The following is a 16,112-nucleotide window of genomic DNA, read 5'->3' as shown; positions in this document are numbered from 1 at the left end:
TATGTATATCTATTGTAGTCGTTACACATTCAATATACTGATGTCATTCGACCTGCATATTTTTATGATGCAGATTCACGTACTTAGAATCTTCAAAAAGAATTTCGTTGAAATCACTCCATCCGATCGTCAGCTTTTGAGTGAGGCCTCCTTGTTTCCGGAGGACTTCAATGTTTATGAGTTAGTTTTGGAGAGTTCTTTTAGTTTAAGATGTTTTACTTAAAACAAATGTTTCCTAATTAGTATACTCAGACAGTTTTGACATTCAATAAACTATTGATGAAACATTTCTTTTAGTTTGATGTTTTTCAAATGATTGAGTTAGTCTTCCACTTGTAGTCAATCAGGATGAGAATTACCAACAATGATTTTCGAGCGTCAATCACGTCTAGGATGTAGATTCAGATCGTGACAATTTGCTCTATAATAAAAAGCATTAGGTTCTCCCATTTTGTTTGAAAATACAAAATCAATACAACAGAATAACCAGATACGTTGAATCGTGAAAAACAAAACTTACTTGATGAAGATTTTAATTGGTGGAGTAGAAAATCTTTTGATTTTATTCTCCCGCCCTAACAGAATATAAGATGAAGTAGAAATATAAATAAATTTAAATTTGTTAAACTCGTTATCCCCGTACATAGAATACTAAACCAGAAATATTTTTAAGATGAAAAGAAAGAAAATAACTGAGTCTACAGAATCCCTCGTACGTCCTTATGGAATATAATTCCCTCACTATATCCGAGGTTGTAAAAGGAGGAAATTCGTTATAGAAAACTGAAAGGAGATCCGTGCAAACTCACATGCATGGTGTCTTATGCGAAAAGAAATGTCAGTACGGAAGGAACAGGTCCTTTCCAAAATAGTTCATGAATTTATCGATCACTACTTGAAGGTAACAACTATGGGACTCCTAACAAAGTGTTTGAATGATGTACATTATCTCAAGTATCCTTGAACAAATTTAGTGGTGGAACTACTTGATCTGCGGCTAAATGTTACTTGATATCTTTTCTTCTAGTTAAACTCGGAGAAATTCAAGAGAGGAGGGTTAACTATCACATCAACTCCTTGAGGTGGAACAATCTCTACGAGGTAGGGGACAAGACAGCTTCACCAACATTAGTCACTGTTCTTGTATATGTTTGAGCTGCTAATCCAAGTCCAATTGAAAACGAAGCATAATTTAGTTCTGCTTCATCAATTTTTGATGATGAACATAATCCTGGGGTTTGATGTCATAGATTAAGCCTGGATCGATCACTAGCTCTTAACGGATTAACATGTCCTGCACCAGTAGCGAACAAGTCACTGTTCTCATCAAGATCAGCAGTCGTCATGATTGCTGATTTGATAGCAGCTGGAGTATGTACTTTTTACTAATGTTGCAATTCCAGATACATGAGGGCAAGACATTCACGTGCCAGACGCGATGTTAAAAGTAGACTTAGTTGGCCAAGCAGCAAGAAAATCAACACCTGGAGCAACAATATCTGGTTTTAAGATTCCAGGATTTGCCCTGTTTGGTCCTCTGCCTGAAAAGCTCGCGACTTGTCGATCAAATATCATCTTCAAATATGGTTCCTCTGAATAAAAATGTGGCTAAGGGATTGATGTTGAATTCATGTACGATATGATCTTTAGTCCATCTGTATAGCTGATATGTGCTGCTGGAACAATTCATCGTTCGCAGTATCATTCCAGCATCACCAGCATTCTTCACATAATACATTTTTTTCCTTTGACATCTATAATGACTCCGCGCTGCAAAATGCATCACTTACATTTTCTAATCAGGGGTAACATTGTCTGGGAGAAGTCTTTGTGCTGGAATCCTGATTCCCCATAAATTTCTTTTCCATCACCAAGACGTACGGTGGCTCTTTGTTTTCTATCAGTAGTGCTTGCACCAACGGTGAAAAGCCATGGATATCGATTGTTTACAGTGCCTGGTAGTGGACCTGTATTGCCAGCTGAACAGCTAACAAAGAATCCTCTTTTGCATAGCAGTAAATCCACCTTCTGCAATAACACCTGACCAAAATTGGTTAAACTTTGAGCTAATTGAAATCGATAGTACATCAACCTCATCTTCGATTGCAGCATCTATCGCAGCCAATACATCAGTCTCATGACATCCATTACTGGAACAGACTTTATACATAGCAACGTGTGCCATGCCAAATGCTGTGCCATTAGCCATACCTAAAACATTCGCCCCATACACGAAATTTCCAGCAGCAATGCTTGAAGTATGTGTACCATGACCATTTTCATCGAGAGGTGTCCCATTAAGGTAGAACATCAACGTTAAAGTAAGACGGGTCACCTTTGTGGGATCCAATAAATCAACAATCAGTGGTTGCTTGGCTAGAAAAAAACATTAAGGGAAATAATCAAGATATCATTGGGTTAAACTTTGGATCTTGGGTGGGTTTATTTTATGTGATTTTGTGATATTGAGACTTAGATGTCAACATAAGCAAATAAAGTGAGTTTAATAAGTGCCTTAAAAAGCTTGGGATGATTTATAAGAAACTTCCTTGTAATTACTGAATGAATTTATTGTTATAAAAAAATGAAAGTGACTTAAGTCATCATTTTCAAACTTGCATCTTTCCCTCCTTTTCCCAATTTACTACTTTTTTCTTTTAAAGAAGAACGACCATTTTCCTTTTTTAGCAACACTTTGGTTTCAGTTTTGCACGTGACATATCTAAGGCCACAAGATTAAGAGACATTTTGATACGCTTGATATAAATTTAATTAAGGACCATAAGATTGAAAAGTCATTTTTATTTTCTTAAATTCTGTGTCAAATCAAATTAGGTCATTCTATTTTTAAATGGAGGGAGTATAGTGCTGCTTCCAAGGCCATAGATTGCATGTGCAAAGATCCCATTTGAACTACCACTTGAACTTGTTTTTTCAGGTTCCAAGAACACAAAATTTTAAGCCACTATGAATCCATAGTTCATATTTCAGCTTCTTTTCTTTTTTATTTAGGAGGTCTGATCTTATTATTTCTCTCTAGATCTCTTCTTTAACAACAAACTGCAGAACATTGATTTTGATTTTTGCTGGCTTTACATTTGTTAGAGTCAATTTTGCTACGATCTTGATATGTGTTTGATGAGGTATACAACTCTCTATTAGCTCTTACTTTTCATCTTCTCTTAATTCGTGTTTTTTTCGTCCAACAATTGGTGAGAGGAGACATGGCTTATGTTGCTGTGATTTCACTTGTACAAACTTTGAAGCAACTCGTGCAGCTAAAGCCACATTGGTTAAGTGATGAAACAAGAAAAATGGTGGATTCTGTCGTTGAAAATCTTGAATATTTCCAAGACTTTCTTGAGAACATAGACTCTGTGGAAAAATTGAAGAGTTGGAACGGGAGATTAGAAGTGCAATAAATGAAGCAGAGGACGCGATTGAACTAGAGATATATGAAATTAACAAATTGGAAAAAGGAAATGCAAGAGAGGTATTATGTGAAACTCTGTCACTACTTGTAGAAAAGATTGAAGATATGACGAGGAATGTGATGGGAAGTAGTTTTGGTACAAATGAGATTCAAGGTTATAGTAATACTACAAATGAGGATCTGCAAACAGGATATGTTGCAAAACTTAATCCAGAAAGTGTTGTCGTTGGTCTCGAAGATGATCTCATGAGAATAATTAGACGACTAAAAGGGTCGATGTCTACTCGAGAGATTATCCCCATTTTGGGAATGGGGGGATAGGCAATACAACCCTTGCAAAAATGGCATATGATGATCCTCAAAAAACAGGAATCGCTTTGACGTGCATGTTTGGGTGACTATATCTCAAGAATACCAAACTAGAGATTTGTTGTTAGGTGTTCTTTCTTGTATTTTTAATGAGATCAAACATGGGACTGATGATGAATTGATGGATACGATATACAAAAAGTTAAAGGGTCGAAGGTATATTGTTGTCATGGATGATATTTGGAGTAATGACGTCTGGGATCTTATGTCGAGAACTTTTCCTGACGATAACAATGGGAGTCGAATCATTTTAACAAGTAGGCTCAAAGGCGTGGCAACGCATGCTGACCCTGACACCCCACCTCATGAGGTTAGCCTCTTGAATTCAGATGACAGTTGGAAGTTACTTCATGGAACGGTGTTCGGAGTAGTACATGTTTGTCCTCCTGAACTAGAGGATATTGTGAAGCAAGTAGCACAAAAATGCCAAGGACTACCTTTAGCTCTTCTAGTGGTCGCGGGGCATCTTTCTAAAATTGAAAGAACACAAGAAAGTTGGAAAGATGTCGACAAAAGTGTAAGTAAAGTTGTTGCTAATGAATCAGATAAATGTCTAGGAGTGCTTGCTATGAGTTACAATTACTTACCTAATCATCTTAAACCATGTTTCCTCTATACGGGAATCTTTCCGGAAGATAGTGATGTTAACATAGAGAGATTGATCAACTTATGGGTTTCTGAGGGTTTTCTATGGGAAGAATTAGCGGGAAGATATTATTTGGAGGATCTTGTTAGCAGGAATCTGATAATGGTTAGAAACAGGAGATTTAATGGTGAGTGGATAGCATGTGGTGTCCATGATCTAGTTCGAGATTTGATTTTAAGAGAAGCTGAGCAACAGAAGTTTCTGCAGGTTACTAAAGATCCTTCAGCAAAGATGCATCATGTTTGTCGTAACAGTTTTCATTCAAACATTCATCAGAATGATTTGTTGGAGTCATCATCAATTGATCTCACCCGCACTATGCATTTCTTCCGTGGATTAGGTTCTAAACAAGTCCCTCTTTTGGCATGCTTCAAATTGCTAAGAGTGTTGTCAGTCGTTCAGTATGGATTTGAAGATTTGCCTCTTGTGATAACAAAATTAGTACATCTTAAATACCTTCAATTACGCAGTTGTGATGATCCTCACGGTTCGTTGTCTGAGCTTTATAATCTCCAGGTCTTCATTGTTGGAAGCCTAGGTTATAATTTCTCCAACTATACATGAGACAGTTTGGCAAATGAAACATTTAAGGCATCTTAAGGTGAGGCAGTCAATTTCTCTCCCTAAAAATCCATCAAATAAGCTGCAAAAGTTGGAAGGACTTTCCTGTCTAAGATTGTCTAGCTCTACTTTTGAATTGTTTTCCGCTGTTCCAAATCTTAAGACGCTTATACTTCGTGGAAGTTAAAAGCAATGCCAGGGTGATCAGAAGATGTTTAAGCACCTAAATAGCCTTGCCAGTTTAAAAAGATTCGAACAGTTGAAGATCAGATGCAAAGACCTATACTTGTTCCCAATCCCATGTAAGTATACTTTACCTACATCTCTGAGGAGCTTGACTTTAAGCTATACTTACTTACCTCGGGAAGACAAGGCAAATATAGTGAAGTTGCCAAAACTCGAAGTACTTAAAATCAAAATCTATGGATTTTATGGTGATGTATGGAGATTAAATGATGGAGAGATTTTCAATCAACTTAAGTTCCTCCTAATCAGGACAAATGATCTGAAGCAGTGGAAAGCTGGTACTGTTAACTTCCCAATGCTGCAACGCGTAGTTCTGAGAACATGCATATACCTGAAGGAAATCCCTTAAGACTTTGGAGAAATTTATACCTTGGAGTCAATAGAGTTGTATCATTGCAGAAGAACTGCAGCAAATTCCGTGCATGAAATTCAAGAAGAGCAGGAGAGCATGGGGAATGATTGCCTTAGTTTCCTCATAGATGATTGTAGGTCAGACTCAAATTGTCTTAAATTATTGCTCACTAATTATGCACCTTGTTTCTTCTCTTACATTGCCTCATGATATTTTCACATTTAAAGTACTCATTGATATGCTTCTTATTTCAGTAGAGGAGCTGATCATGCATGTTAAAGGAATGCGCTGTGCGTGGGAAGCAATATATCACCTTTGTTAGCTTATAAAGGGGGAGGTCACTTGTAACTTGTTAGCAACTTTAGTCTCTTTCGTTTTTTTTTTTTAACAATAACTAAAGGACCTAACTTTTACCTGTGTTATGCAGCTAGTTGTTGTTCTTTGTTTCTTTAATGTTCTTGCAAGCTAGCTATGATTGACTGGATGGTTTATTAACATGTTCGTTATGTTATAATTCTCAATTATTGAGTACATATTATATGCCTTCTGTACTTCACTCTGCAGTTTTCAGTATTTCCATTTCCCTTTCTCATGAGTCTAATGTCATATAAGTCTCTGATTAATTCAGTATGAAACACATCCTTAACTTGTGGGAAATACTACGGTATATAAATACAATCTTGATAGTGCCATGAAAGGAGAAGGAAAATAGTATAGCGCTACAGAAAAAGCAATCAGGTTGCCGACTCAATCGAGTATGGTTTTCCATTTACAGTAGAAACTCAGTTTCAAATGAATAGTCAATTCCTATGCATAATCGAAGTTCTTGTTTACAAACTAGTTCAAGTCCCTTGCAGTTGCCCAATTGTGTATGTACTGTGTTGAAGAGAAAAAAAAATGCGATTAGTTTTGAGAAAAGGATGGGGTGTTTATTTATTTATGATAAACTAAATGTGAACAAGAAGCTAAAGGGACCAGCCAACTACTTAGAACTTGTTTAATAAAAAAAGACTACTTCTTTGGACTGTAATGTGACTTTTGTCCTGTAACTTCTATGAAGGGAAGATGATTATTTTTGACTGTGAAATAAGAAATGTTATATCTTTTTCTCCAAGAAATATCTCCTCTTTATCCATGTTAATGTACATGTAATAATTTTCTTGCATTTCAAGTTTCAAGAACTGAAGTTTTTCTCCCTAATTATCGTCAATCTTTCATCTTCTTTGATCATATTTATGCTTTCTAACACTTCTAAAAGAGAAAAAAGCAGCAGGATCAATTTGGATTTGTCTGCAGGCTGTCGTTGGGGTCGATCTGAAGAAGTGTTTAGTTGTGTTTACATCAAACTTCACTAATAAAAAGTTTTTTGAGTTTGTGAAGTAGTCTTTTTTTCACTATAGTTAGTGTGAGAAATGGCTTATGCAGATGCGGTTTCTTTTATTCAAACTTTGAAGCAACTTATGCAACAAAAACCACGTTGGATAATCGGTGATACTAGAAAAATGATTGAATCTCTCCTTATAGTGCTGAATATTTTCAAAACTTTCTTGAGAAGACTTACATGAGAAGACAAGTCTTTGGAAATTTTGAAGATTTGGAAAGAGTGATTAGAATTGCAGTAAACGACGTAGAGAATGTGATTGAACTAAAGATGCATGAATATAATCTACTAGAGCACTGCTCAAGAGTTGGATTGCCACGCCAGCCTTTATGCGATGACTTGCCTCCCCTTGTAGAAAAGATTGATTTTGTGAAGAGGAGGATGACGAGATTTGTGACAAATGATCAGGATCTGTCATCGGGGGTTTACTTGCTAGGTCATTCATCGTCTAGACGTGTTGCAAGTCTGAATCTAGAAAATGTTGTCGTAGGTCTTGAAGATGACTTGATGAAAGTCATGAGAAGACTAACAGGACCACCGTCTAGTCGAGAAATTGTCTCAATTGTGGGCATGGGAGGGATAGGTAAGACTACTTTAGCTAAACAAGTATATCATCATCCTGAAGTCAGGAATCGCTTTGACGTCCGTATTTGGGTAACAATATCTCAAGAGTATCAAACTAGAGATTTGTTACTGTGCATTCTTTCCTGTATTTTTCAGCTGAAAAAAGAGGTCCAAAATGAGACTTATTGGTTGGCTGTGGGAGATGAGATTAATGAAAGTAGTGATGATCAGCTGATGGATATGATATACAAAAAGTTAAAGTATAGGAGGTATCTTGTTATCATGGATGATATTTGGAGTAAAGGCATATGGGATCTTATGACAAGAATTTTTCCAGATGATAACAACGGAAGTCGCATTATCTTGACAAGTAGGCACAAAGAGGTTGCTGAGCATGCAGATCCTGATAGCAATCCTCATGAGATGAGTCTCTTGAACTCAGATAATAGTTGGAAGTTACTTCACGACAAGGTGTTTGGTTCACAACATGATGTTTGTTCCCGTGAATTAGAGAAAATCGGAAAGCAAGTAGCACAAAAGTGCCAAGGACTACCTTTAGCTCTTCTAGTGGTTGCAGGGCATCTCTCGAAAATGCCTAGAACACGAGAATGTTGGGATGATGTTGCCAAAACTATTAGTAAAATTGTTGCTAGTGAACCAGATAAATGTATTGGAGTGCTTGCTATGAGTTATAGTTACTTGCCTCATCACTTAAAAGCATGTTTCCTTTCTATAGGAGTGTTCCCGGAAGATTTTGTGATTGCATCCGAGAGACTAATCCAGTTATGGGTTGCTGAAGGTTTTCTAAGACATGAAAGGCTCAAAAGTATGGAACAAGTTGGAAAAGAATGTTTGGAGGATCTTATTAGTAGGAACTTGATATTGGTTAGAAAGAGGAGATTTAACGGTGAGCTGATAACATGTGGGGTTCATGATCTGGTGCGCGACTTGATTCTAAGACAAGGTGAGAAGGAGAAGTTTTTGAAGGTTACAAGAACTTATGATGTTATCACTAGATTCATTGATACAGCTAGTAAGCCTCATGTTCATCGCTACAGTTCACATTCACGTATTTCTCAAGGTGATTGCTGGAATTCAACATCTAGTCTTACCCGAACATTGTACTTATTCAATGGACTAAAACATGCACCGCGCCCTTCTAAACAAATACCTTTCTTGGCGCGTTTCAAACTTCTAAGAGTGCTGGCAATCCTTCATTATACATTTCAAGATTTCCCTCTTGAGATAACAAAATTATTACATCTCAGATACCTTGAATTCAACTGTCGCGATGATCTTCATTGTTCAGTATCAGAGCTTTACAATCTGCAGAATCTGATTTTTGGACTATATTCTGATTTACCAGTGGAGATTTGGAAGATGAAACTTTTGAGGCATCTTGAGGTAAAAAAGATCTCTTCATTTCCTGTTCCATCAAGTATGTATACGACAGGGTGTAGTTCCAAGTTACAAAATCTTGAGGTACTTTCAGATTTAAGTATTTCCTGTTGTAGTAATGAAATGTTCACTCGTACTCCGAATCTAAAGAGGCTGAAACTTCATGGAGCTTGGGAAGAATGCAGAAGAGATACGATATCTCAGATGCTCAATAGCCTTTACTGTTTAACTCAACTTGAAATATTGAAGATCATATGTTCAAGAAAATTATACTCTCACCCACTGCCAAGTAAGTATGTTTTGCCTACATCTCTGGTGAGGTTAACTTTAAGATGTACTTATTTACCATGGGAAGACATGGCGAATATCGTTATGTTGCCAAACCTTCAAGTGCTTAAAATCAAAGACAATGGATTTGATGGTGATGCATGGAGATTAAGTGATGAACAAATTTTCAATCAACTTAAATACCTCCTAATCGATAGGACAAATGTGAAGAGCTGGAAAGCTGGTAGTGTTAACTTTCCAAAACTGCAACGCCTAGTTCTGAAAAGATGCATATACCTTGAGGAAATCGCTAAAGACATTGGAGAAGTTTACAACTTGGAGTCCATAGAGTTGCTTAATTGCAGAACTTCAGCAGCGAAATCCGTCAAAGAAATTCAAGAAGAGCAAGAAAGCATGGGAAATGATTGCCTTAGTGTCCGTATCCACGACAAACCTTGTAAGATACATACAATTTCAAATGACTGCTTGCTAATAAGTTTAACTGTTTAGTGTGTGTATATTCCTTCCAAGGGGTGAAAACAATGTATGTTCAACCTCTACACATCAAACATACATTATGTATATGTTTACGAAGCACCCTAATCCATCATATATTATATAGTCCTACGCGACTTTGAACGTCTTTGATCTCTTCTAGAATGATGAGTTCCTTTTGCTTGCAGGGTGGGATCATTAAATGCTTAAATCAAGAAGATGATCATGCAGGTAAGAGAAAATGGTTCGCGATACAAGCTCTCTAGCAGAAACTCTTCTTTCCTGGATCAAGAAAGCAGAATCATCCATTCTTAGCTTGTGATGATCACTTTTGACTTTTTCATCATCAAATTATGGTTGTAAACATTTTGAGTGAATCTTTGATACTGTTGTTAATATATTGTTAGAGTGGGTTTAAAAGTCCCACAGTAGTTGGAAAATGGTTTGACGGTAGGTTAATCCACCGTCATGAGCTAACTTTTGGGGTTGAGTATTATGCAAGATTTTCTATGCTATAGACCATTCATCTAAGCCTACATCATCAAAAAGTACTTAAAGACGTGTTGACAAGCATCGTGAAGTCGTCGTCTAATAGGAACATACTCGAAATATTTCCAAGTAGAGCAAGCCTTCCTTTGCACTTGTTATATATACTTTTGGAAATTCAAGAATGAGTAACATAAACAACTTCAACTACCTATTTCCACAAGGTCTTATCATACGTGCAATAACCTTATAACCACTATTGAGAGTGAGTTTTTTAGTTTGAACTATTATCAAATAGTTTGCAAAATACACCTACACGCTGATTACACCAAATCTTTGTCTAAAACTGTTTGTATTAGACGTGTTTGTCCATACAATCTTCAATCATCTGACTTATATAACGACTCTATTTGCTAAAATATATTTTTGATTAACATCTCTAAAATCCTTTAACTCTCCCTTTCAAGTTGGAGATATCGATGCCACGATAGAGATGAGACCATGTCGGAAGAGGAAGATGATGGACGCCACAATTGGAATAAATTAATTTATATGGTGATTATTTTAATTTTTAACTTTTGACTTAATATTGATTAATTTAGATTTGGGAAATGCCATGTGACATTATTCTTCAAAGAAATAGTGTCCAATCATCATAAATTAATCGAGATGTGTTTTAGCTAAGAAACTCATACTCTCAATAATATAAGTAAGAAACTAAATAAATTCGATAGTTCAAATAAATTTCCACTCTCGACTCTTTTTGAAGTTTTTTGAGTAGAAAAGTATTAATTGCAAATTATAAAATTAGTCAAATTAATTTCGGATCAAATTATTTTAGAAGTGGAGTATAAGATAGTGGCATTTCAATGGTGAATTATTATTGAAAAAATGAGTTGCAATTACTTGTATCGCTCCGTTTCTCACAGGCTCCCTAATTTTATTTGTTATACCCCAATTGCCCCTACCATTTTGAGCCTTAAATCCCCATTTTGCCCTTCCCGGCGCCGGCGACACTTGCGTTCATTTTCCATTTCCGCCGGCAATAGCTTCACCTGGGACGACGTTTTCCGAGTACCGGAATCTCCTCAAAATGATGACTCTGCCCTCTCTGGTTTTTTCGATAAAATCAAGCTCTGTAATCGCGATTTGGTATTCCCCACACTCTTTTTCACTCTTCATAGAGCCTTGTACTTTTTTATTGATGAAAAATAACAAGTTTTAACAGGAGAAGCAATGTGAGTTCATGCCTTTCGTGATTGAGGACCAAATAATTGGCTACGTTCACCATCGGTAATTTTCAATTTTTCCTTGATTTTCTTAGGTTCATAATGCACCTTTCTTTTCTCTTTTTAACTAAAAAAAAAATCGTTCAGTGTTTGGTCATGTTTCATTGTGAAATTTTTTTAAAAAAAAGATTTTGGAAAAAGTTCTTTTTTATGAATAACATTGCCCATTCAAAATAGAATTTGCATAATAGATAAGCATGCACTCAAACTTGGTCTCGGTTGGCAAGTAAACACTCTAACTTTGAGGATGCACGTCTAGTCACCTCAACATGGTCTCAATGACAACTAAAATACTCCAACTCATCCCCATTGTGTCTCGTGGACACCTGGTATTGATGTGATACATAAATTATGGAGGTGTCTAGGTGATCATTTTGTAAGTTGTAAGTTGAGGTGTCTAGATGTATACTCTCTCAAAGTTGAAAGTGCTGACTTGCTAGATGTGGCCAAGTTTGAAGGTATGTTTGTGTATTTTGTCAATAAAATTTGGTTTATCTTTGCATCAGATAGATATTCTTAGTGATTTAAAATTTTGTGTTTTGTTTGATGAGAAGGTAAATATATTTGGTTTATTTAGGTTTGCTGATTTTCTGAAGCCATTTCAGAATGTATTCATTTTCCCACAAGATAATACCTATGGTAGTCATTTTGAATGTTACTGCACTTTACATCCAAACCTGAGTACACCTAACGATCGAACCAAAGCTGTAGCCAATGTCGTTAAGTCTTTGGGCGAACTGATCCCCGGCATAAGAAATGAGGTACTTCAAACCATTTGTCTATAAATTTGCAACTTCTGAAATCTTTTAGCTTAAAGTCCTAATACTAACGCGTGTTTCCTCCATGATAACATCTATGCTTTGTTGATCACGGGTAGTTGTTTCCGGTTGCTTCAGCTTTTGGGGAACAAATATTTTTTTCACTGGAACGAGCTGCTGCACCGTACTTTGGGATAAAGGTGTGCTATTCAGTTTTTCCACTTAAACTAATTACATCATCTCTTCATAATATGTGGCTATAAATCATAAAAATCTTTCTAAATAGATTTTGCCTTTGTTTTGATATGACCACTTCTATGAATGTGATAATGGGCTTGTTTTCTCAGCTTATGATGGATACATACTAACTACTTAGTGTTAGTTTGATAGCTTAAGAAGGCCTTTTTTCTTTTCTGACGAGGTACCGAACCCGTTAATAATTCTTATCATGTGACTTTTCGCTCTCTTTATCGTATGTTCATGGTGGTAAGTGAGGGAGTTTTCTAGCAGTTCTTATTTTTATTTTGTCTGGAACGTCGAGATAAGGTCATTAATCAACTATATCACTTTGAGTTTTCCAGTTCTGAAATCCTTTGAACTTCTTGAGTTGATGTCTAGGTTGGTTTTTACAGTAATAACACATTTTCCCATCATTTGATCTCTGTTTATAAGTAGAGACAATTGAGACCCCTCGATTATAAGCCCTAGCATTTCTTTCCAGAGGTCATCCAAACATTTCTTTCTAGAGGCCTATGAATTTTTATGACGCTTTGTTGATAACAGGCGTATGGAGTTCATATGAATGGCTATCTTGAGAAAGATGGGCAGGAATATCTATGGCTAGGAAAGAGAAGTGAACAAAAAGCCACCTATCCTGGAATGCTTGATCATTTAGTCGCTGGGGGATTGGTATGTATCACCCTTCAAGGTTAATGGTTTATCACAGATTATCATTATATATATACCTGTATCCTTACTGGTATTACGGATTTAGTCACTCCCTTCCCTTGGATCTAAACATGCTTCAGTTGAAAATTCTTTTGCCACTTCATAAACTGCATTTTGTTCATTCCTTATCAAAGAAACCTACCAACTATTTTTTGTGGAGNATACCTGTATCCTTACTGGTATTACGGATTTAGTCACTCCCTTCCCTTGGATCTAAACATGCTTCAGTTGAAAATTCTTTTGCACTTCATAAACTGCATTTTGTTCATTCCTTATCAAAGAAACCTACCAACTATTTTTTGTGGAGCAGTTCTTTGGTGCGGAACATACTTGTAGTATAGTAGTCAATATTGCGTAAACATGATGGTTTCTTGGTTGATTAATGTTCATTTATGTGGTTTTGCCTGCAGCCACATGATATTTCTTGTGGAGAAAATCTTATTAAGGAATGTGAAGAGGAGGCAGGGATACCAAGATCTATTTCCCATACGTAAGATCAATTCTCCATTTTGAAACAATAACCATCAATCTAGGGCTCTCGACTATCTGCTTTGATGTTTTATATGGTATAAATGTTTCTTCATACTTCTCCATTTCTTGTCATGATCAGAGCTAGGCCAGTTGGAGCTGTGTCCTACATTGACATAGAAGGGTATAGGATGAAGAGAGATGTCCTCTTTTGTTATGATCTTAAGCTTCCTGACAGCTTCATTCCTCATAACGAGGGTAAGCCTACTAAATTTTCTATCTGTATCCAACCACTAAACCAAACCTTTTAGATGTATTTAGTTTCTCCGTTAAGCTATTTAAAATGCTGTGTTTCTGATATTGGTCTTCATGTGGTACAAGCATTGGCTTCTATCTACTTATTTCAGATGTTCACACAAGTTTAATCAATCTCTGTTCTTTTGTGTTCTGTGACAGATGGGGAGGTAGAAAGCTTTCAATTGGTCCCAGTCACAAAAGTTGCAAATATCATCCGAAACACATCGTTCTTCAAAGCAAACTGCAATCTTGTCATTACTGATTTCCTTTTCCGGCATGGGTAAGAATATCATACCATTTACTTTAACATTTCCACTCAACTTCTAAGCCATTTATTCGATCTATATATTTCTGTCCTGCCACATTAAACACCACTCAGTCATGAAGTTTAAAGCAACATTCTTTTTGTAACAAGGATCTAAACTATCTAAACCAGTTCTGAATTAACAAAGTTAGCTGTTTCTTTTTATTCACAAACTCAAAGTTACATTTCTGTTAGACCATATTCGCGACTATCTAGTGGTTATTGACTGAAATCTCTGGAGAAATTCAACTATTGAAACAATTACCTATCATGATTCCATCTTGTTGTTCTCCCTCTATATGCATAATTTATGATCTCGTCGTGGTTCCCTCTGATTCTAATACCACATTTCCATTTGAAATAATACCAGGCACATCAGACCAGAAGTGTTTGGGTACCTGAAGCTACTGCAGAGTTTGAGAAGTGGACATTGCTCCTAAGTATAATTGTAAATTATATTGATGGTTGCACTTGAGGTAGAAGAGAACACCACACAAGGAAACAATTTATTTACTTTTTAAAAAATGCATTATTTCATACACAAGTACAATAGGAAGTATTTCATAACTAATGTCTTGCACAAATTCAGTATACAATTTGATGGAATACTCATAAATGAAAAAAAAAAAATTAAATTTCCTATTAAAACTACAAATTAAATACTATTCTTTTACTGCTTTTTCAGAAAAGTTTCTGTATACTGCCTTAGTAATAGTCAAATTTAGAGTTCCAAAATATTATTAGTAAGATTAATTTAGTAAAATATCGATTAAGCAATTTATTTAAGAGCTAACATGGGTCAAATAAACGAAACAAAGGAAATTAAGCAAAGTGTAATAATGAAGGAAAGCAAATGAACAAGACTCATACGAAGAATACACAGTTATGAGAAACTTCATTACTTTATCTTGAAAAAAACAAACAGTACCAAAAATCCCAGATATAATTAATAAAATTAACTATGATTTTTCAAACTCTTCTAAATACATGAAATCACACCTGATTAAAGTTACTGGACTTTTGCAAATCCATAAGTACATTCATCAAAACAAATGGTCAGAATTTATCTTGTCAAAACAAATTTTCCGCAAAAAATAATGCTATAGTTGAAAAGTTTTTCAGATTTCGAAAGATATTCCAAAGTAACAAACCTCGTTTGGATATGTATATATATATATATAAAAGCTGATCAAGAGACATTCAAACGAGATTTGTTACTTTGGAACTATCATCCGAAATATTTAAAACTTTCCAACTATAGCATTTCATTTTGCTGAAAATGCTTAAATGTTTGCTGAAAAATTACTGTCTTTCTTTTGAAAACTAGAAACAAGTAATTTAGAAAAATGATGGGATGCATTGGGTCATATGGACACTTTCCTTTTATAGGTGTATAATTCTTTCTGGTCAAAGTAGATGCATGTTTTTTGTGTGAGCTAACTACTATTCCAACAACTTTGGTACATGCATAAATTTTGTGTGCATATATACTTCATTTGAAGTTGATCAAATAAACATGAACTATAATGATCAGATTTTGAATATATATTCATATAATATATATACTATTTTATTTGTTTCAATTATATGTTTAGTTTTCTTTTAGTCAGCTCCATAAAAGATATATTTCTATATGACATTATACATAAATATATTATTTAACTTGGTCTCCATTCACATTTACACCCTCGAGCTCTGGGTGTGGACAAGTAGAGAATAGAACTTAGACACATGAGTTCTACTTGACATGGTATACATAGGCCTCAAATTGTTATGTAGGACGTGTGTGTCTATTTGTTCAACTTTATAAAAATTGAAGTGCCTACTTGTATAAATCCAAAATTCGCGAG

The 16,112-nt window shown here is 35.6% G+C and overlaps 1 protein-coding gene and 2 pseudogenes across 1 annotated transcript; all 3 read left to right on the top strand.

The window, feature by feature from the left end:
* The first annotated feature begins 3,109 nt into the window (after positions 1-3,109).
* LOC107025707 lies at positions 3,110-5,817 on the top strand (annotated as a pseudogene).
* A 911-nt stretch (positions 5,818-6,728) lies between these two features.
* Positions 6,729-10,208, top strand: LOC107025047 (annotated as a pseudogene).
* An 859-nt stretch (positions 10,209-11,067) lies between these two features.
* On the top strand, positions 11,068-14,904 carry LOC107024336 (nudix hydrolase 20, chloroplastic-like). Its single transcript, XM_015225295.2, has 9 exons — positions 11,068-11,350; positions 11,427-11,491; positions 12,065-12,248; positions 12,365-12,445; positions 13,029-13,154; positions 13,604-13,683; positions 13,804-13,919; positions 14,118-14,238; positions 14,633-14,904. Exons 1-9 carry the CDS (start codon positions 11,090-11,092, stop codon positions 14,700-14,702), a joined length of 1,104 nt encoding a protein of 367 aa, XP_015080781.1. The 5' UTR covers positions 11,068-11,089; the 3' UTR covers positions 14,703-14,904.
* The last annotated feature ends 1,208 nt before the right edge of the window (positions 14,905-16,112 follow it).

The sequence above is a fragment of the Solanum pennellii genome, chromosome 7 (assembly GCF_001406875.1).
Source record: "Solanum pennellii chromosome 7, SPENNV200".
Taxonomy (NCBI): Eukaryota; Viridiplantae; Streptophyta; class Magnoliopsida; order Solanales; family Solanaceae; genus Solanum; species Solanum pennellii.
Note: the sequence above shows the minus strand (reverse complement) of the source record. Positions and strands in the feature narration are given on the sequence as shown.

Bases quoted from the DNA above. Each gene is read 5' to 3' on its own strand.
- LOC107024336 (XM_015225295.2), top strand. From the start codon at position 11,090: ATGAGTTGCAATTACTTGTATCGCTCCGTTTCTCACAGGCTCCCTAAT. The intron at 11,351-11,426 runs GTATTCCCCACA...AAGTTTTAACAG, and splicing joins AGCTCTGTAATCGCGATTTG to GAGAAGCAATGTGAGTTCAT. The intron at 12,249-12,364 runs GTACTTCAAACC...GATCACGGGTAG, and splicing joins TCCCCGGCATAAGAAATGAG to TTGTTTCCGGTTGCTTCAGC.